The sequence below is a fragment of the Choristoneura fumiferana genome, chromosome 6 (genome assembly GCF_025370935.1).
Source record: "Choristoneura fumiferana chromosome 6, NRCan_CFum_1, whole genome shotgun sequence".
In the NCBI taxonomy this organism is placed as follows: Eukaryota; Metazoa; Arthropoda; class Insecta; order Lepidoptera; family Tortricidae; genus Choristoneura; species Choristoneura fumiferana.
Genome location: NC_133477.1, coordinates 972,209 through 994,457, shown reverse-complemented (window position 1 = coordinate 994,457; position 22,249 = coordinate 972,209). Strand labels below are relative to the sequence as shown.

The 22,249-nt window shown below is 42.1% G+C and overlaps 2 protein-coding genes across 2 annotated transcripts in view; one reads left to right on the top strand and one right to left on the bottom strand.

Moving 5' to 3' along the window:
- Positions 1 to 3,892: 3,892 nt before the first annotated feature.
- On the bottom strand, positions 3,893 to 4,942 carry LOC141428550 (alpha-1,6-mannosyl-glycoprotein 2-beta-N-acetylglucosaminyltransferase-like). The gene has a single exon (XM_074088552.1). The coding sequence runs from the start codon at positions 4,940 to 4,942 to the stop codon at positions 3,893 to 3,895; it is 1,050 nt and encodes a 349-aa protein (XP_073944653.1).
- A 4,397-nt stretch (positions 4,943 to 9,339) lies between these two features.
- Positions 9,340 to 22,249, top strand: part of gig (TSC complex subunit tuberin) — a gene marked incomplete in the record, with an annotated part of 77,551 nt that continues 64,641 nt past the window's right edge. The window contains 2 exon segments of the mRNA XM_074088551.1: positions 9,340 to 9,560; positions 9,643 to 9,776. Of these exon segments, the coding sequence (XP_073944652.1) occupies positions 9,488 to 9,560; positions 9,643 to 9,776 (207 nt within the window).

The following is a 22,249-nucleotide window of genomic DNA, read 5'->3' as shown; positions in this document are numbered from 1 at the left end:
CTCAAGCCTTGTACTCCGAACTTCAAAATTTAAACTTTATATCGTGTTGGTCCGCTCACGCTAATTGCATTTTATAGGGGAGTGAGAGGAACGGTACGATTAGAACTTGAATTTCTAATTTGGGAGTCGCATCAGAGTGCAACTGCGGGCGGCCGCGGCCCGATTTGAACACTCGCTTTGCTGGACTGTGATGTTGCTGTGTGTCATTCCCGTGCATTATTCGTTCAATGTGCCGCTATTATTTTTATACATTATTTGTAACGTAATTTCCTGCAGGGGCAGTTGGGATGCACCAAAAAAAATAACCTATAGTTTTTATCTTATTTTTGGAAAGAATAGGATATTTTAAGATACCATTTTTCATTATTCTTAAATTTGGATGAGTATTTCATTTTTTATATTTTTTTTACGAAGTACGCTGGATGACGTCACAGTGAGACCGCCACGTTCCATTGCCTAGAAAAATTCAGGTCGTACATAACATAATCTGTGGCATTACAATTTGACAATAATTCAAGCACGGTTTAGGGTCCTAAATGAACCATGACAAATAGTTTTATTTTATTTCTCTTCTTTTAGCTTCGATTATTCCTTTGTTTATTTAATGGTGTGATAGTAAATAGATATCTTTTAAAAATCTGATATTTAAATTCTTTTGTATTTACTTGTAACATAGTAATTTAATAATTTAATTTGTAAAAATACATTGGAAATACTCGTATACATTTCGGACTTTACGATAAATGACAACTGTTTAAGGCCAGTTGCGCATCATGTGATTAAAGTTCTATCTTTGTCACTCTTTGCTTATGAGTGTAGACCTGCTTTATAACTGCCTTTGTGACGAGACACCGCAGGGGTCAAATGAGGGTCAGTACTTAAATTTTGTTTATTTAAATCAGTTTATCACATTTTTGGAATCTGATTTCTGAAAACGCTTCACAAAGCCTATTTCTCTAAATGGTTTTCGATTTATTATGTTGTCAAAAATTGGGACATCCCAATTATGGATAAATAAGTGCGAGCAAAATAAGTCTTTCCTCCGCGAGACTTTCAAAGAAGGCTTATTATGAGATTTGAATTCGGAATGTGAATTGCCTATTGGTAGGTACTTTGCGATACGACAAGAAGATCGAACTTTGATATTGTAAGAATAAAGTTACTGGAAGTGCTGGCAGGTAGAAGATGGCTCGACTGAAGCGCGACTGTGTGCGTATCTGTAACGTCCGATCTTCTCTGTTACTGTCGTAGTATTCGCAAAAAACTGGCCAAGAGCGTGTCGGACACGCCCAAAATAGGGTTCCGTAGCTATTACGAAAAAATTAAGTAATATTTTTTCTAAGGATTTCGTATTTTATACGGAATCTTCCAAGTTTAGCTATATTTTATACCTTAGGCTGCTATTTACTCTTAAACTACTAATAATTCTCAAGCCAACTTAGCCGTTATAGTTTTCCTTGAATGTTTGATATATTTACTACCATCCTGAATTTTTTCAAATTTTTTCACCCACCGGTTTAGATTTTAGAGGGCGCTCGATTTTAATGAAAATTTACACTTTAAAGTTGAATATTTCGCAAACAAATCACTGAATCAAAAAATCGTCTTAAAACCCCTAATGGTTTCCAAAGACCTATCCAACGATATCCCACACTATAGGGTTGGATGAGAAAAAAAAATCACCATCACTACGTCTATGAGAAGTATCCTATAAAAATTTTTTTTTAGTTTTTTATTGTACCATTTTGTCGGCATAGTTTACATATATATCCATGCAAAATTACAGCTTTCTAGCGTTGATAGTCCCTGAGCAAAGCCGCGAACGGACGGACGGACGGACAGACGGACAGACGGGCAGACAGACAGACAGACAGACAGACATGGCGAAACTATAAGGGTTCCGTTTTTGCCATTTTGGCTCCGGAACCCTAAAACCACACCCCGTCACACAAATGAGTTGAAAGTGCATTCATAGAAGTGTTGTAATACACAATCTACTACCAGTTTTTCGGGCAAATATTAATCTATGTATATTCTCACAAGGGGAGCTAAAAAATAGAATGTATCATTCGGCAGCAAAAACAAATTTTCTAGTGCGGCGTATTTTGAATATCTCGCTGCACTCACAATTCTATCTGCTCTACGAGTAAAATAACTCGCTTCCCTCAAGATTCAAAGTAGCGCCCTTGCCGTAAAAACATAATTTTGCTCCCTTGTGATATAATCCACTATTTTATTCACCTCAAAAAAGCAAGGGCATTGGCGATATTATTATCCTATCTAGAACTATAACGTCCTGTAGAAGTGGGTCTGAGACGCGCGTAAATATTGAAATGGAATTATTGGATCCTCGTTCCCCGCGGGCCTCAACGGGGATCAACGGATGGGACCAAGTAGTTGTTACACCCGAGTGCCCGCGAACAGGCTCGTGAATACAGATTTGTTGGTATTTTATTGGGAATATCACCTTATCAATGATGATGGTAGAGCTATTTCCATTAAAAGTAAGAATTCTTGCAAGTTATTTATTCAGTTTAAAGCCGGGCCTGGGCTGGGAATAAGATTTCGCAAATTCCTAAAAACTCAGCAGCCCGGGATGAAAACAAGACCCTCTGCTTGAGACTCTTTAGGTTAAACCACTACTCTACCACGGTCATGATGATATTATTTCTCACTCCTTCTAAAGAAGGCATAGCCATGCGGCTGAGTTTGCTGGACAAACGGTAAGTTAAACATGTACTCCGCCGGCGCTAAACTCTCCTTCATAATCACTAAAGCTACTTTTAAACGAGCTGAAAATTAAATCCAGAAGGAACTAGTGATCCACCGTCCGTCGCAAAATGTGTACGGCGTCCGCGCCAAAGCGGCCGATTATCCCCCCCTCCCCAGGTCGTCGCGTTAAAAATTATACGGCACACGTTAAGCCTTGGCTGGCGGGGAGCCAGCAGCCGCGCCCGGCTCCACGGCACTACGACACTACAGGCACCATAAATATTCAAGCTGTCTCATCTTCGATCTTTAAAAAAGTATCTTGAAATTGTAAAGATATTTCATCATTATTTGTAACTCAAAATGAAGTCGCTTTTGGGGGGGGGGGGGGGTTGAGTCGCCGGCAGGACCAAGGACGCTAGGTCCCTGCTTTTTAACCGACTTCAAAAAAGGAGGAGGTTCTATGTTCCAATGTTTGTATTTTTTTTATGTATGTTCACCGATTACTCAGTCAATTGTGGAGCGATTTTCTAAATTCTTTTTTTATTCGAAAGAGTACTCTTCTGAGATAGTCCAATTGTCACCAAGTCAAGATCTGATGATGGGATCCTAGGGAAATCGAGGGCAAACCTCAAATTTAATAGGCACACCTATATATGGTGATCTTAGGATTTTTAACATAAAGATAAGCATTTACATTCTAAAAAAGTATCATTTGGTAAACTGGACCTGATGGGGAAGACCGTAGATGACCAATGGAACTCGTCAAAGCTAAGTAATGCTCGCTCGTATACTATTAACGATCATGATTAATATACCAGATAAGCGACTAAAAAGAAGCTTTAAGTTAATAAAATATTTATTAAAAATATTTTCAAGGGTTTTGTAGTCGGTTCCATTTTTGGTTATTTTTTTATTTTTTGGTCGGTTTTACTATTTTTGTTTAATTGATTTTAGTTTCAAATTTTGTATGAGACGAGGGCGAACAGTCGGGAAACATTATGGACGACTGGGAGGGGAGCACCCAAAACTGTCTGGGTCTCCCCACCCAACCATTCATTATGGCCAATTGGCACTGGCCAATTCAAAATAATTCTGTAATTTAGTTTTTAAGTGGTTTTAATAAAAGTTAAAAATATAAATCTGCAATCATACTGGAAATAGCAACGTCGTATTGTACTGATCAGGATGAGGAGTATGTACTAGTGTAGGGCACGCTGTAGGTGGTGGTCGCGAGGAAGGGGTCGAGGCAGAGCAGCTGGTCGCGGGGGTCGTCCCAGCCGCCGTTGCCGTGCGGCGGCGCGCGCAGCCGCGGGCCAGCACGGCCGCCCGGCCCCGCCAGGAACACGCAGCGCACGCGCGCCGGGAACAGCGCGCCCGCCGGCGCCGGCGCCGCCAGCACGCGCGGCGCCACGCTCGCCACCATGCCGGCGTGGCCGCGCCGCAGCGCGCCGAACACGTTCAGCAGCGAGTAGCTCCAGCTGGCGTCGTCGTACGCGCAGAACAGCGCCGCACGCGCCGCCACCCGCGCCCACACCGACCGGTTGAAGGCGAGCCCGCGCTCGCACGGCGGCCGCCACGGCTCCACCGTCAGCGCGCCGAAGTCCGGCTCGGGAGTCCACGGCTTGCCCAGAGAGATGACGTCCGCGTCCGCGTGGTACGCGAGCGCTCGCTGCGCGTACCGCAGCATGTACAGCAGGTCGCGCGTCACGCAGTCGTCCTCCTGCAGGAACAGCACGAGCCGCTCGCTGTTGCCGAGGCAGTGGTCGAACAGGAAGTGCGCCGTCCACCACCAGTGCTGCTTGTGCTCGGCGCGGGCGCCGCGCGCCGCGCACTCGGCCCCGGCGCCGCGCTTCAGGCAGTCGGCGTCGGGGTTCAGCTGGCGCGAGTGGGGGAAGAAGATTTGTAGCACGCGGCAGAAGCGGACGCTCCGCACGAGAGTGTTGACTCTGTCGTCGTAGAAGCTGTGGGAGACGACGAGCAGCGCCTCCTCGATGCCTTCCACTTGGGCGAGCGCCAGCAGCAGCCGCTGCAGCAGCGCGGCGCGGCGGCCCGCCTGCACGGCCAGCACGGCGCCCGCCGCTCCCGGCGCCGCCCACCGCTCGCCGTTCCGCTCGCGCCGCTCCGCGTTGAGCCGCGCCACGCGCGCCGCCAGCGCCTCCGCGCTCAGCGCCGGCCCGCGCACCTCATAGTCCTCCTCCAACATCATCGAATCGTCTTTTGCCATTGACATATTCACTACGACTAAGTACGCCTTCGTCATCACGTAACAGAGAGATATCGATATCACCATAAGAGTGCTCAGCGCGCATGCCGTCTTATGCACCCGTAACCTGGATATGATGAATTTCAATTTGTGATTAAATTTCATTATTGTTATATATGAATACTTTATTTATAAATACTCTAAAATAAACCTGTCAAAAATGTCTTGGCTTGGTCTATGCTTGGTCTTGCCAAACAAACTTTTAAATCGAAGAAGTCTAAGATCACGCGCCCGTGAAATGGCACCAAAGAGACCGCAAACAAAAATAGAACGAAGTGAAAAATAAACAAACGCCGTGTTTTTCCTATAAAAAGCTTATGAAAAGGGAAAAAGAAAGAATGGATGAACAAATTGGAGGGATACAGTAATCGACATCTACTTAGTGAGATCCGCGGAATCCGCTCACGGCGCGCGGCGAGCGGCGTGCGGCGAGCACGCGCGGCGCGCGCCACTCGCCCGGGACCGCTTCGTCGCGGTCTTTGTTTTTGTCCGGAAAAATTCAATTTGACTAAGTATCGCTTAAGTACTTTTTGCATTATGGGCTTACGATTCTCTCTTATTTTTACGAGGCTAAGTAAGTACCACCAGGGGCTCATCCGGCGCGAATAAATAATATTCCGCCGATAACGGCCTTTATATTAACAGTAATCCGGAGTGACGCCGCCCACTCGCGGAGTGCTGCTTAATCACGCAATAAAAGGACAATGATTGTGAAATCTTTAGTGTCCTCTAAAGCGGGCCCGCCCGACTCGGGGATAAAGGAATTAAATAAAAGGCATCGGGGATTCGGAAATAAATCAAAAAGTTGTTGAGTGGAATTAAACGCAGACGCGGCCGCGCCGGCTCGCCGAGTGCGGCGCTGGCATTTTATTACGTCGGGCCTGCGACTTTGTCTGCAATGTTTCGGGGGTAGATAAGGTAGGAAACTTAGGAAAATGTTTTTTTATTTAGATGATCAATAAAAGATTGCTTAGCAATCCCTACAAGGTCAAAATTGCATGACAAGCAAGCACTTTAATTTGGACCATTTAGAACAAAACTTGATGTACTAGCTGGTACATCAAGTTTCGTCAGCTGGCACTAGTGGCTGCTGCGAGTACACCTAAGTAGGGCTCAGGTCCGGGAGCAGTAAGGTACTTGATGTGGGTTCTAACGGGGCATAAGTTGCCAGCTCTTGACTGAATTAAATACAATTTAACTAAACTACCTGAGAAGAAGAAGAAGAAGACCTTCAATTTAAGAAGATAATAACATTTATACGTTAGCAGATCGTTGGGTTACCTAGCTCTTGGTTAATTTCACTGCACTACTGTAAATGTGTTAAAATATTGTTTTTTTTTATTGTGATTAACAATACTTACATTTTAAAACTACGACTTGCTTGGCTTTAAGCCATACTTATAGGTACTCGTACCTAGGCAGCTCGCTATAATAGCTGGCCTGACATTCCTATTTCGTTATTTATTACAGGATTAAATAGTTGTTAGATCGCCGCGGTGATCCGCCGCTGACAGGGGTAGGGGTCCAAGCCGTGTATGTAATTACTTTTTAAACTATGACTAGTTGTCGGCTCTGAGAGCAAATGAGATATGCCAGATGTTCCAGGGTTACAGTCGTTGATGATAGTACACCCTTGTCTTAGTGACTTGTGATAGTCGTGATATGTCGACAAATGAAATAGCTAAAACCTGTTATCATTCAAATTATATTGTAACCACGAATTGTAACGGATAACTCACGTCTTAAAACCGAGTTTAGCTCGACATGTTTCGGGCTATTTCGTAGCCCTTCTTCTCAGGAGCACGCGACTCGGCGGCTGCCGCAACACGCACACCTGTCACCTGTCACTGTCACGCCTGTTATCATTCCTTTACTCTGACTAACCGTGCCGAGTGTAAATCCAACTAAGTACCTACGCCATAATGTATTTGATCAATTCACTCGAATAACTTTTTTAAACGCTTGCATAATTACACCATTAAGTAATTTAGTGGCTTAGCCCGGTCAACCAAGAGCAGCTATACTCCATTTATTTTAATTTTACATTTGTGTTCGAAATATCGAGAAACGTGTATTACAATTTAACCGTTAATTCAAACCTTAAATTAAACGGAGTATAGTTCGAATCGCATCGGCTAGAGTAAGTACCGATCCGAGAAACTTTTACGTTTTACAATAATTTTATACGAGAGAGAAACGTTCTGCAGGGCTACGGCCTCTCGCTCTCGTATTAAATAGTATAAGTGTCAGAGGGACCGCACGACACGAATTTCGAGTTTCGTGACAGTCGCTGGCACGTCAACAAGTGCGACGTTTTTTAGGGTTCCGGAGCCAAAATGGCAAAAACGGAACCCTTATAGTTTCGCCATGTCTGTCTGTCTGTCTGTCTGTCTGTCCGTCCGCGGCTTTGCTCAGGGACTATCAATGCTAGAAAGCTGTAATTTTGGTAAGCTGCAATTTAAAATACAAAAACTTTTTTTATGGTACCTCCCATACACGTAAAGTGGGGGTAATTTTTTTTTCTCATCCAACCCTATAGTGTGGGGTATCGTTGGATAGGTCTTTTAAAACCATTAGGGGTTTTTTAAGACGATTTTTCAATTCAGTGATTTGTTTGCGAAATATTCAACTTTAAAGTGCAAATTTTCATTAAAATCGAGCGTCCCCCCCTCTAAAATCTAAACCGGTGGGTGGAAAAACTTGAAAAAATTCAGGATGGTAGTAATTATATCAATCTATCAAGGAAAACTATAATGGCTAAGTTTGCTTGAGAATTATTAGTAGTTTATGAGTAAATAGCAGCCTAAGGTATAAAATATACCTAAACTTGGAAGATTCCGTATAAAATACGAAATCCTTAGAAAAATATTACTTAATGTTTTCGTAATGGCTACGGAACCCTATTTTGGGCGTGTCCGACACGCTCTTGACCGTTTTTTAATAAAAACTTGATAAAAACAAAGCAGCAGGGCTACTACGAAACTCGAAACTCAAACGACACCCTCCCTCACTCCCTCCCTCACTGTCCCTCTGACACTTATACTATTTAATACGAGAGCGAGAGGGACGGTACGATACGAACTTCGAGTTTCGAGTTTTGCAGTAGCCTTGCAGTAACATATCACGTAGTGATACATTGCGTGCTAATTAACTTTGTAAGGAAAAAATTAAGTCATTTTTTTTACTAAGACATAATAAAACGTGATTATTAGGGCCTTCACTAACTACCCTTAACCTACCTACTGACTGCCTTGAAAAAAAAACATAAAATCCCACTAAAAATGCTGAAGTTTGTAAGTCTGATTATTTTGTTTGTTACCACAGCACCGATTTAGATGAAATTTTGTTATACAGATAGTTTCAGTCCCGGAGAGGGATACAGAATGGTTTTTACCACGGAAAATTGCATAGTTCCGGCAGGTGTGTGTCGTGTGACAAACGGTTCTACGCGGACAGTCGCGGGCAACAGCTAGTTAAAAAAAACTAATAAAAAGGAGAAACAAGACTAGTTGTATGGAACTGTTACAGGCAGTTACAACGACAGACTACTAAGAGATACTACGTAGTTACAACCCCTCACAAATCTCTGGCGCAACGAAGCCTAAAAAGCGTCTTCACGACATGAGATCTAATGATTTTGTATGATAATAATACGATTCATTGTCATGATATTTAGAGCAACGCGGGCTTCCTACGGAATTCCGATTGCTCTAAATCATAGTGTGTTCGTGTTCTCTTCTCTAACGCGACCAATAATTTGCTATGAATTTGCCTAAAAGCGGATGAAAGAGGAACTAAAAAATTTCATATAAGTATGTTGCCATAGTCAAGCATTTTTCATTAAAAAAAAACAGATGAAGATAGTAGCGACTTCATTTATTTTATTTTATTTTACTATCATATTCAATGAGATAGAGCATAAACGATTTAACTGATTTAACTGCCCGAGGCTTCAGCAATCTCAATTGTTCAAAATAAATTAAGGTTGTAAATGTTTGCAATGCCGACTAAACTGAAACCAATATCAAATAAAAAATAAGTATCTACTCGAACGCGCCACTCAAATAATATTATTACTGGTAACACTGATTAACAATTCGTTCAGAAATAGCTGTTAGCATTTCTTTTGTTTACCCAAAGTATTGTCCAAGTATTGTCACATCTGATTAACACAATGAATCTTTTTTTACACAATGTTTTTCATTTTTAGAAGTACGTGACAAAAGAGTAGATTCCACCCGCGATCACTCCCGCGATAACGACCGCATCTCGTCGAGCAATGTTTACGTCGCGTTCATGATCGACGCATCGAGCATCCGCTGTCAGCTGTGCTCGCCCGACGACCGAACTGTCAGATGGTGAATAGCAAAGGAGCGGTAGCAAGATTATTTTTAATAAATATGTCTTTTCATTCGCAACATCACAGTCACAGGTGATCGCCGCACGGGAGCTAAGAGGCGTCAGTAGTAGCGCGTTCAGACTGCCGATCCCGGCAGGAGAGCCGGCCGCAATATGAGTTCGAGGGATCGGGATACAAAGTCGCTGCAGGACAAGCTGAAGGTGTTCTTCAAGAAGGGAGGCTCGGGTGAGTGCCCCGCGCCGGGCCAGGCCGGCTAGGCTAGACTTGCGGGCGCGGCGACTGACGCGTGTGTTCTGCTGTGTTGCAGCGCCGCTGCCGGCCGGGCTGGAGCTGGTGGTGTCGGCGGAGCTGGAGCGTGAGCTGCGCGCGGAGGCGCCGGCGCGTCGCCTGCGCGCGCTGCGCGACCTCGGCGAGCGCGTGCGGACCACGCGCGTACAACAGGTACCCTCCACACACCCCAACAAACCACTAATTCCGAGTACCGTCATTTGGCGGTACTTGGCAATTTTTAGCGAGTTTTTCGCTGCTGTTGAAGCTATACTCGCTTGACTGTGGCTTTGTTTGCCATCTAAATGTATAACTACTGTTATAATTACAATAAAAGTGTACCCTGCAAGTTGACTAAAATTAAATGCACCCTGTGAAAATCAATAGTTTCTTATTACTAGTTGGAGTTAATTATAGCACTAGTTAGTTAGTTAGTTGCAGCATCACTTTGTTACGCCTTGTAGTAAAACTATTCAGGAACCACAACATTCTGATGCAATAGCTGGCGTTGTTTACAACCTAATCACACACAGAACAGCGGCCGAGCCACATAATTGATGTTGATAATTTTAGACATGCTTGTGTGCCGTGTGTACTGACGGCATTGTTGTAACTGATTATTAATGAATTTTGTTTTGTATTTTTAACATACCCTCATTTAACAATAATATTATGCATTACATTTTTATTTTATTTAACCTGCTGCTTGTTTGTTTGATGATTGATTTAGAATTAGTTATACAAAAATAAAACTTAAAAAAAGACTTAAATTTTTATTAGATTAAAATGTTTACATATGAGAAGTAATACAATGAGAAGGTTTCCTTAGCTGTATGAAAAAAGTTTCCTCACAGGGCAAATGCTTATTATTTACGTACTGGCTGTCTGCCCCAGCTTTGCACAGGACTATAATAAATTGCTCTTAAACAACCCTTGTCCGGACTATTACAAACACAACAAAAACAGATTACCAAATAATGCCTACATATTCTGCAGCCATTTTGAAGTGATACACTAATATTTTTGGATGTAACAGATTAAACAAAGAACTGAATAACGATAGATCAATCATCAAATCTGTAAATACAAAATAATTAATAAACATTGCACTTGAGAATGCAGCTTTTGTGTTCAATCAATTCATTTTATAAAATAGTCAATGTGTTACACTAAGTTATGTTGAGTTTTAGGGTTCTGTACCTCAAAAGGGAAAAACGGAACCCTTATAGCAGGGTTTCTTAAACTTTTTGCAGTCACGGACCACTTTCACAGTTTAAACAATTCCACGGACCCCCGTCAAAGAATGTTTTTGGAAAATGCCCAATAAATATGTTTATAGACTGATCTACTGCGGACCCCTGAAAAACATGCTACAGACCCCTAAGGGGTCCGTGGACCACACTTTAAGAAACCCTGCCTTATAGGATCACTTTTTGTCTGTCTGTCTGTCAAGACCCTTTTTCTCGAGAATGTGTCAAGGGAGGTATAAAGCTGAAATTTATTTTAAATACTGAGATCTACTGTCCCTTGGAGCTGAGAAAAAATCTAAGCCAACGCAATCAAAAGATGCAGCCGTTTATGCTGCAAATTTTCGAAATTCGCAAGGGAATCAAAACCTACAGGGTACTTCCCGTGAACTCAGAATCTTGAAATTTGGTATGAAGGTAGCTATTATAACACAACCAACTAGAAAAGTCTGAAAATCTTGATTAAAATAGAAATAGAAAATAAAATCTAATCTAATCTTGATTTTTTTGTCTGTCTGTAAATATCATTGACCAATATAATCTGACCCCACACTGCGTACATTTTGCTTAAGAGTAGGGCTCTGCATACACTGGATGTATTAAACCACTCGGAAAAAACGAGAAATATCTTCAAGACATGATTCCCGTTTACTTACATACCTATAAATGTGTATGGAACCCTCGGTGCGCGAGTCCGGCTCGCACTTGCCCTGTTTTTTTATTTATTTATTGAGCTTATCATCATCATCCCAGCCTATATACGTCCCACTGCTGGGCACAGGCCTCCTCTCGGAATGAGAGGGCTTGGGCCGTAGTTCCCACGCGGGCCCAGTGCGGATTGGGAACTTCACACACACCATTGAATTGCTTCGCAGGTTTGTGCAGGCTGCAGGTTTATTGAGCTTATATCTTAGTAGTAATAAATACTTAATATTAATCTTTGGCATCTATTTGTCTAAAAAATGTATGTAGGGTAAGGTCATTTTAGATGGTTACTGATGTAGAGGTAGACAAAAAAAAAGATTTATAAAACTTTTCTAATTAATGGTGCTATAAGGCCTATAAGAGCTACCTTTATACAAAATTTGAAGATTCAGTGACAACTGAAAGTATCCTAACTGTTCAATCGTATCGATCGTATTTTTAAGTTGGTACAATATAGCTGTCCAATTGACTGTCATCTGACATTTGAATTGGCTTTTGATTTTGACAGTTAGCTTTTGGATTCGAACCGAGTAAGTCGGTGTGAGTCGCTCTCGTCGGTCGGTCTAAGTCTGTCGTATTTTCGTTTCTACGGAACCCTCAACCAAGGTGTTCGCGAACTATTTTCAAAGTATCTAAAGTAGCATCATTGGAGTTAAAGAACGATTGAGATTGCGTTCGTGCTGTGTGTGGAGTGAGCTTGTGGAGTTTAGCGGCGAGAGAAGGATCTACACTGGGCCCAGCTCTGGATTTAACTCTAAGTGCCTGCTCGGACCTCTGCTGCTTCAGGAGAACAGGTGAGCGCGACCGCAATCGAATGTTTCATGTAAACTGTGCCTTAATTAAATCCTGAATTGGGAAACACACGTTAGAAATCATCATTGTTGGAAATCAGTCCATTCATAGTTTCGTTTTTCGTCATATCTCTCGGGCATCGTGCCACATTTTTTGATCATTCGACCGGATTTTATTGAAAAGTGCCTTTTTTCGCGATTTCTTACGTGTTTTTCTACGATTTTAGTGATTTTTATTTTTATTTTTTGTGTTGAGGGTAGTTTGAAACGATACCTTGGTTGAGATTTTACGTGTTAACTTGTTGTAAATTGCACGGCCATCTTTTTCTTGTCGTTTTCGTTCGTAAGGGTGGTACACAACTTCTTACCATAGACTAAATAATGTTGTTTTAAATTATCGGTTATTTCGTTATATTGGTATTTCACGAATCGATATTATTTAAATTTTCGTTTGAACTGTCTAATCTATATCGTTTGAAATGACAGATCATGATGAAACGTTTGATCGCGAGTGTGAAGTTGACGTTGACAACAATAAAATCGCGCGCGACTATGCAATTATGCGTGTTGAATTTATTGCGAGAACGGACATGTTGGGATTTTGTGAGAGTGATTTAAATGAAATATCGGAACAGTTTCATGACGCGCAACGGAAAGTTTTGTCGTCCTTAGAACCGTCCGCGTGGAAGAATGAAATGAAAATAACTTTTGAGTTTGAGACTAAAGTTTCCGATATTAAATATAAATTGCGCCAAAGATTAGTATCGCAAAAATGTGAATCCAAACCTTGTGTTGGTGAGGCAGTGACGGCTAAATTGCCTAAGGTTTTTATAAAACCATTTGATGGAACTTTGGAGAATTGGGTGAGTTTTATACAGTTGTTTAATTCTCTAATTCATAAGCGGAATATCTCGGAAGTCGAAAAGTTGCACTACCTTTTGTCGAGCGTGCAAGGTACCGCTTATGAATTAATAAAAAACTACCCACTTACCCAAGAAAGTTACCTAGATGCATATAATTGTTTATGTAAATATTATGATAAGAAGCGACAAATTGCTACACATTATTATGAAAAGTTATTGTCTTGTGAACCAATTAAAACAAAATCTGCTAGTGATCTTGAACGTGTTTATAGAACTTTCTCGGAAAATTTATCGGTATTGAATAAATATAGCTTACCAGACAAGAACTTTATGCTCTTTCATTTGTTGTGGTCTAAACTAGATAAATGCACTCGAGAAGCATTTCAACTTGAGCATAATAGTGACGACATCCCAGAGTTCAGTGATGTTCAAGCTTTCATAGAAAAACAATACAAAGCGCTTAACTTATCGAATATTTCGTCTTTGCCTACTACTAATAACTCCGTCGTAGTAAATCGAAAAGTAGGTATAAACAAACATGTTCATAATGGTGTGAGCAAGAATAAAGCATCGTTTGTCGTTTCTTCTCAGACTTGTAACTTTTGTAGTGGCCAGCACAGTCTTACCGCTTGTAAGGATTTTCTGAATATTGATCCGAAATGTCGTTTCGATTTTGTAAAAGAAAAAGGTTTGTGTATCCTATGTTTTTCGAACGCACATCGCGTAAAAACTTGTCGTGCCTCTCGTTGTAGTGTGTGCCAGTGTTCGCATCACACATCCTTACATTTCACTAAACCAGGTCAGTCAATTCCTCCAACTCCCCCTTCAGTGGAAGGCAGTGTGCCACATAACTCTGGTAATCCGGGTAGTAGTCATACAGTTTTGACTTCGCTGCCTGGTGAATGTACAGTTTTATTTTCAACTGCTAGGATTGAAATTAGAGATGGTCATGGTAATTTTAAATCAGTGCGTGCACTTCTCGATTGTGCTAGCGCCTGTAATTTCATAACTGAATCCTGCGCTAAAAGGCTGGGACTCAATATTTGTCGTGGTTATCATTCCGTAAATGGAATTGGAAATTCTGTCGCTCAACCACTCGGTTCACTATCGTGTGAAATAAAGCCAGCTGGTAATAAATATTTGTCGTCTAATATTAAATTAGAAGCTCTCGTTCTGTCGTCGATATGTGCTGACCAACCTACCCAATCTGTCGACTCGTTGAGGTGGTCTCATATATCAAATCTTCGGCTTGCGGATCCAGACTTCGCTCTACCTGGACCAATAGATATGCTGCTGAATGCAGATATTTTCTCGTCTTCGCTATTACCTGGTCTTAAGCGAGGGATGCCTGGGCAACCCCGAGCATTTAATTCTATTTTTGGATGGATCGTTATGGGTGAGTGTGACACCAGTCGACTCACTACAAACACTGTCGATCGTTGCAGGAATAATAACTGCCTTTTCGTTTCGAATCATTCGCCAATGTTGTCGTTGGATAATTCCATAAAAAAGTTTTGGGAATTAGAAAATATTAGTTCTCCTGTTAAATGTTTTTTGTCGAAGGAGGACCAACTTTGCGAAGATTATTTCGTTAGTAACCATTCTCGTAATGAAAAAGGTAGGTTTGTGGTCCCTTTACCTTTTGTAGACCCTACAAATAAACCTCTTTTTCATAATTCTCGCGAAATCGCGCTTAAGCGATTTTTATCGTTGGAGCGTAAGCTCAATTGTAATCTTGAGTTCAAGAAGTCGTATGTCAGTTTCATGGAGGACTATGAGTCCCGTGGTCATCTCGAGGAGGTGGATCCTCCTACTGCTGTTGTCGGTCAGTTCAATTACATACCTCATCACGGTATTCAGCGTGCTTCAGTTACCACACCTCTTCGTGTTGTCTTCGACGCCAGCGCGAAAGATGGTAAAGGTATTTCGTTGAACGACACCCTTCTCGCTGGTCCTAAACTTCAGGCTAACATTTTCGATTTACTAATGCGCTTTCGTTGGCATGCCGTGGTATTCACAGGCGATGTGCAGCAAATGTACAGGCAAATATTAGTACCTGAAGAGGACGCTGATTACCAGCGTATCCTATGGAGGCCCTCTCCTGCTGGACCCGTGCGTGATTATCGTTTGTTAACTGTTACGTACGGCGTGTCCTCTGCTCCGTTTCAGGCTCTTCGAACAATGGCTCAACTTGCTCAGGATTCCGCTGATGAATATCCTGCTGGTGCCGCTGTTCTTGCTCGTGATATTTATGTTGATGACGTCGTCACAGGAGCGGACTCTGTTGAGCAAGCTCTCTCGCTTCAATCTGAGCTCACAAAAATACTGTCGTCGGGAGGTTTCCATCTTAGGAAATGGACTTCCAACAGTGGGACCTTTCTTGATAGCCTACCACTGTCGGATTTGTACTCTGAAGAGCTAAAGAATTTTGAAGAACTATCGGACGTCTCGCTCAAAATATTAGGGCTCTTGTGGCAGCCTCGGTCTGATTCCTTTCGTTTTCGGGTTGCTAAGTCTAGTGACTGTCGTTGTACAAAGCGTACAATTTTGTCAGAAATTGCTCGCATTTATGACCCTTTGGGTTTCCTCGGTCCGCTGACGTTTTACGCCAAATACATTATGCAGCTACTTTGGACCGCTGGCGTTGCTTGGGACGACGACGCGCCTTCTGATATCGCTTCAGAGTGGCGGCGTCTTAAAGCTGAACTGCCGTCGTTGGCGTCAGTGTCCATTCCTCGTCGTATCGTTGGCCCTTTCGTTTCGCTACAACTCCACGGCTTTGGAGATGCCTCTGAGCGTGGCTACTGTGCAGTAGTTTACTGTCGTTTCGTAGACTGCCATGGATCATGCTCAGTCGTCCTTTGCTGTGCGAAGTCAAGAGTCGCGCCTCTTCGTAAGCAGTCTATTCCAAGATTGGAACTGCAAGCTGCCGTTCTTCTCTCCGATCTTATGCATTCTACCACCGAAGCATTGAAACCATTCTACTCCGTCGACGAAATTTTCGCCTGGTCGGATTCTAGTGTCGTTTTGTCGTGGATAAAATCGTGCCCATCGAAATGGAAAACGTTCGTGGCAAATCGCGTTAGCCACATTCACGACATTATTTCGCCTGACCGATGGAGGCACGTCGGAACCCACTCGAATCCCGCAGACTGCGGCTCGCGCGGTCTATTGCCCACTGATCTCGTCAATCATGATATGTGGTGGAGTGGCCCTTCGTGGCTCGCAGATCGCAAGGACAAATGGCCAGCTACCAGTACGCTATCGTTTTCGAATTCGGACCTACAAGAGGAGCAGCGAATCTTTACCCTTGTCGTTGCTAACGAACCTACTCTCGTCGAATCGTTATTGAACAAATTCTCGTCGCTTTCAACGTTGAAGCGAACTTTATCGTATTGCTTTCGGTTCATTGATAATTCGAGACAATCTTCCCCCGGAAATCGTGTTAGCGGACCTATAAAAACGTCGGAGCTACATAGGGCGTTTAGATTTTTATTAAAGTCAGTTCAGGAGAGTGTGTTTTCGTCGGAGATTGAGCACTTGAAGAAGGGCTCTCCCAACTCACTTCCAAGAAGTTTAAGAAAACTGTCACCGTTTATCGATGAAGTAGGTCTTCTCAGGGTGGGCGGTCGCCTTGCCAACTCTAAGGTTGGATTCGATGTTAAATATCCATTGCTGTTACCTCGGTCACATCGCCTCACTTATCTTCTAATTAGCGAGTACCATACCCGCTTCATGCACCCCGGTGCACAGACTCTTAAAAATCTTCTCTCTCGACACTTCTGGATTCTATCGTGTAAACGCGCTATTCACTCCGTCATCTCGAGTTGCCTTAAATGTTTTCGTGTTCGTCCGCACCTCGCTCCCGTCCCACTCATGGGTAATTTGCCTTCGTATAGGGTAAACCAAATCAAACCTTTTTCGAGCTCTGTCGTCGATTACGGTGGACCCTATCACATTGCCCTTGGGCGTGGCCGCGGTGCTAAGAGCTTTAAGGGCTACATTTGCGTTTTCGTCTGTACCAGCACGAAGGCGATCCATATCGAATTGGCCTCTGAATTGTCGTCGGAAGCTTTCTTAGCTGCACTGCGGAGGTTTATCGCGCGTCGTGGTCGTTGTAGCCATCTTGTTTCAGACCAAGGTCGTAATTTCGTTGGTGCCAGCAACTATCTCGGTTCTATTATGGAAAAGGCCGCGGGATCGGAGGAGATTAAGTTTTCGTTTAGCCCTGCTGGCAGTCCCCATTTCAATGGTCTGGCCGAGGCCGGGATCAAATCGGTAAAGACCCACTTGGCTCGCGTTATCGGTTCCCAACGGCTCACTTTCGAAGAGTTCTACACTGTGTTAGCCCAGATCGAGGCGATGCTAAATTCGCGCCCTCTGACACCCCTTAGCTCGGACGCTAATGACCTCTCAGCCTTAACCCCGGGGCATTTTCTTACTCTGGAGCCTCTGTCGATCATGCCAGAAGAAAATTTCGTTGATTCAAATCTTGGCGTTCTACAGCGTTGGAAACTCATACAAAAGATGCACCAAGATTTTTGGTATCGGTGGCATCGTGAATACATGCACACGCTACAGCAAAAGGCTAAGTGGGACAAGTGTAATTCCAATATTACTGTAGGAACTATGGTACTCATCGTTAACGAACTATTGAGTCCACTTCATTGGCCATTAGGTCGTATTGTCGCTCTGCATCCCGGTGCAGATGGTATTTGTCGAGTGGTAACCGTAAAGACTGCAGCTGGTCAGTACAAAAGGCCTCTCGCGAAGATATGTCCTTTGCCTTTGGCAACAGACATTTAGCTTAACTTAATTCTCGCTTACACTGCTTTCACCAACGTAAGGTAGTGTAACTTATCGTAATTAGTTCGTATTATTTGTTAGCATTAAGATATTCATAATCTCGTCTCGAGTAACCACCTTCTGTGGTTCGTAGTTATCGTTCTCGTGGTAAATGCCGCGGTACATCCCGGTATACCGCCGGATTTAGGTGGGCGGAATGTTCAATCGTATCGATCGTATTTTTAAGTTGGTACAATATAGCTGTCCAATTGACTGTCATCTGACATTTGAATTGGCTTTTGATTTTGACAGTTAGCTTTTGGATTCGAACCGAGTAAGTCGGTGTGAGTCGCTCTCGTCGGTCGGTCTAAGTCTGTCGTATTTTCGTTTCTACGGAACCCTCAACCAAGGTGTTCGCGAACTATTTTCAAAGTATCTAAAGTAGCATCATTGGAGTTAAAGAACGATTGAGATTGCGTTCGTGCTGTGTGTGGAGTGAGCTTGTGGAGTTTAGCGGCGAGAGAAGGATCTACACTGGGCCCAGCTCTGGATTTAACTCTAAGTGCCTGCTCGGACCTCTGCTGCTTCAGGAGAACAGGTGAGCGCGACCGCAATCGAATGTTTCATGTAAACTGTGCCTTAATTAAATCCTGAATTGGGAAACACACGTTAGAAATCATCATTGTTGGAAATCAGTCCATTCATAGTTTCGTTTTTCGTCATATCTCTCGGGCATCGTGCCACACTAACTAAAGGTTTGTTATGAAGTAAGTAAACTCAACTGAACTATTTAGGCATTTCATATGGCGTTCAATGAATAGATTAAAATCAGTCACCTTTAACCTGCATTTTAAACATTTCTTTGAAAAATTTGTTCTATAACCATAAAATTGACTTGTCCCCTTACCTCTGCATCTATACTCAGCGGCACAAAATTTGGCCCTCTACATACAAAATTACCTATTACTGCATACATTTGAGGGCCACATTTTTTTGCCACTCAGTATATTTAGGTACTCAAAATTTTGGAATGAATACTAAGTTACTTTTTACTTGTAGATTAAGCATAAATAAATTATCACCCGTGTGGTGTCGGGTTAGAATTACATCTCTCCATTTCTTCCGTGGAATGTCGTAAAGAGGCGACTGAGGATATAGGTTAAGGTATACCGTAGGCGACAGGCTAGCAACCTGTCACTATTGTACTGTTTTTGTCAAACTTAATTGTGTCTTAAAGGCGGTAAATAAGGATTTACGAACGTGAGTCTATTTGAAATTCTAATGAGTCGATATTCGTAATTGTTAGTCCGCCCGTGCGACATACAATGTTTTTCATCACATTTGCGAGTAAATTTGTATATATGTAAAAGCTAAACTATTTTTTTTTAAATTGCGATACCGCTGACTGCGCTCTTGCAGCGCCAGCTCCCCGCCGCCCTGTGACACCTCTAAATTTTTCGTCAGAATGTATCATACATTGTCCTACTATTTGCCTAAATATCCAAATGTTCCAAGAGGGTACTTCCTATCAAAAATCAGCAATATATGTGGCCAAATTCTGTATTCAGTCGGTGTTTTTCAGTGTCGCATACAAAGCATTTTATAACACGACCAAGCTAAGTTTGCACCTCGCGTTTAACAAGAACAGGTCAAAAATTTAAAATTCAACAAATAGGAGACTAATATTCATAAGACGCGTTTCGGTGACAAAGTTTAAAAGCTGCTGATGCCAATATTCTCGTCTCCTATTTGTTGAATTTAAATTTTTGAACTGCTCTTGCTAAATGCGAGGTGCAAACTTAGCTCGTCGTTATGTACTCACAAATACGGTAAACTGATTATAGTGCATTCGGGATAACATTGGACTCTAAAAGGTCACAGAGGCAGGGGGGTTCTAAACATTTTTTGTGAAGTCGTAATAATGATGATGATGAATAAAAGAAGTAATAAGATGAAGTCATAATTTTGTTTACTTTGTAAGTATAAAATAACACAATAACGTAATTTGCTACATAATACTAATTCGATTTATATTTAAACATTATTTAATAACTGTGTTTCGTGGTCTCATCTGCTCTCATTCCCTGTTTAAAAATATTCTACTCGTAATTTCTGCTATGAAATTTGGTGCCGTGCTTTAGTTGTGAAAAGATAACTATTCGTATATGATTAAAGGTCATCACATTTTGATCCAAACTGGCGATTTAAAACAATAAATAAAGTGAAATTACTGGCACTAGAGGTATCCCATCTTAGGCCTCTAGGTTGGCAACGCATCTGCAATACCCCTGGTGTTGCAGATGTTTATGGGCGGTGGTGATCTCTTACCATCAGGAGACCCACTTGCTCGTTTGCCATCCAGTCGAATAAAAAAAAAAAGACGGTATAGAATATTTCTTGAGTTAACAATATTATAAAAGTCCCGTTTCCTGCAGAATGTTCTTGACCTCTGCCTCTTTAGGTATTTTATAGGAAAACGTTTCTGTTTTTAACAAAATAGGAAAGGCATTTACTGTTTTTTAAATTAAAGTTGTAAGTAAAGTGAGTGAGTGTTTTTTAAAGTAAAGTGGTAAGTTGTAAGTCTGTATGTTTGTTTGTTACCTACCACTTCATGTCTTAACCGCTGAAACGATTTAGGTGCAATTCGGTATACGGATAGTGCAAGTCCTGGGGAAGGACATTGAATAGTTTTTATCCTGAAAAATTGCATAGTTCCCGCGGGATAGCAATAAACGAATTCTACGTGAACGGAGTCGCGGCCAACAGCTAGTTAACGAATAATTGAAACTGATATTGACGTCTTCGATATTTTAATTAGAATTAAGTTTAGACCGTATACTAAAAAAATGCAATTTATTAAATGACTTCCTAAAGCGTGCATTATAAAGAGCCTATTTTCCTTCTGTCCATTCCTATATTGAACAGACTGTAGAAAACTGAAAATAGAGGAGTCTGTATACATACAACGTTGAAAAATCTAATGTATGTAATGTAATGTATTTTTATGTGTATCGAATATATGTAAATAAATGTTTCTCTCTCTCTCTCTCTCTCTCTCTCTCTCTCACTCTCTCAAAACACAATCGAATACACATGCAAATAAAAGTGTCCCACAATGACTCCAGGGCGGCGTGGAGAAGCTGTGGACATGGACGCGGGACCTCCTGGAGGACGGGAGCGCGGAGAGCCGTCACGCGGCGCTGGCGTTCCTGTGCTGCCTGGCGGAGGGCCAGGCGGAGTGCGGCGTGATGCGCACGATCTACTTCCGGTTCCTGCGCGACACGCACGCGCGCAGCCCCCCGAGGACGCGCCGCACCGCTTCCGGCTGCTGCACACGCTCACTAACGCCGGCAGGAACATCGACTGCTTCGAGGAAGAGGTATGTCTTTAGTTTACACCACAGGATAAATAGGATGTGTTGGCGGCAAAATATGAACATCAATGATACTTTGTTTATAACTTTATTTTAGCACTAGAGATGAGGATCTGCTGAGTCCCCCAGGGGGTAGGGGTAGGGGGCAACGCTTAAAAATGAGAATTTTACAAACTAGGCGAGTGAGGGGTTTTTTCTATTTATTTTTTGCGCTGAATTGAACGAGACATACCCGTACTTATAGGATCAACATTTTGCGAGATATGAAGGGTTTTCTGTTGGAAACATAGAACAGTCTAAAAATCACTTATCAACAATAGTATCTCAAGATGTGGATGTGATGGTAATACTGATTCTGATTGCTCTCAGTGATCCTGAGAGGCCTATATTGTTGCTTAAACCCAAAATTTTGTTTTCTATGTTTTCAACAAAAACCCTTCGTATCTCGCAAAATATTGTTAGTGTGTAAATATTTTTGGAAAATAAATAAAATACGACTACGGTATTTGACAACTCCTCATTTCGCCACATCTTAATTATTATTATGAAATATAGATGTACAGATAGTGTTTAGCGAAGAGAAAATTTAAAACGGTTGAAAATTGGATTTATAGTGATTTTTTGAAAAATCTATATACCTGTCTCTTTCTCAAACGCTTTTCTCTATGCAGCAAGTATGACGATAATGGCGTGTGACGTCTTTCTCTGTCTAATCTTGAATTTCAAACCTTTATAACTTTGTTATTTGTAAAGGTAGCTTAAAAATTGTTTCTCTATTCGATAACAGGCATTGTGTCGTTTTAATTTATAAAACATACAATATAGTCAAATACCGTATTCCAGGGTAGGCAGCGCCTTGAGCTCCCTACCGTGCTTCGAGCTA

What these genes read in the sequence shown, in the direction of transcription:
- LOC141428550 (XM_074088552.1), bottom strand. Translation starts at nt 4,942, where the DNA reads ATGTCAATGGCAAAAGACGATTCGATGATGTTGGAGGAGGACTATGAG.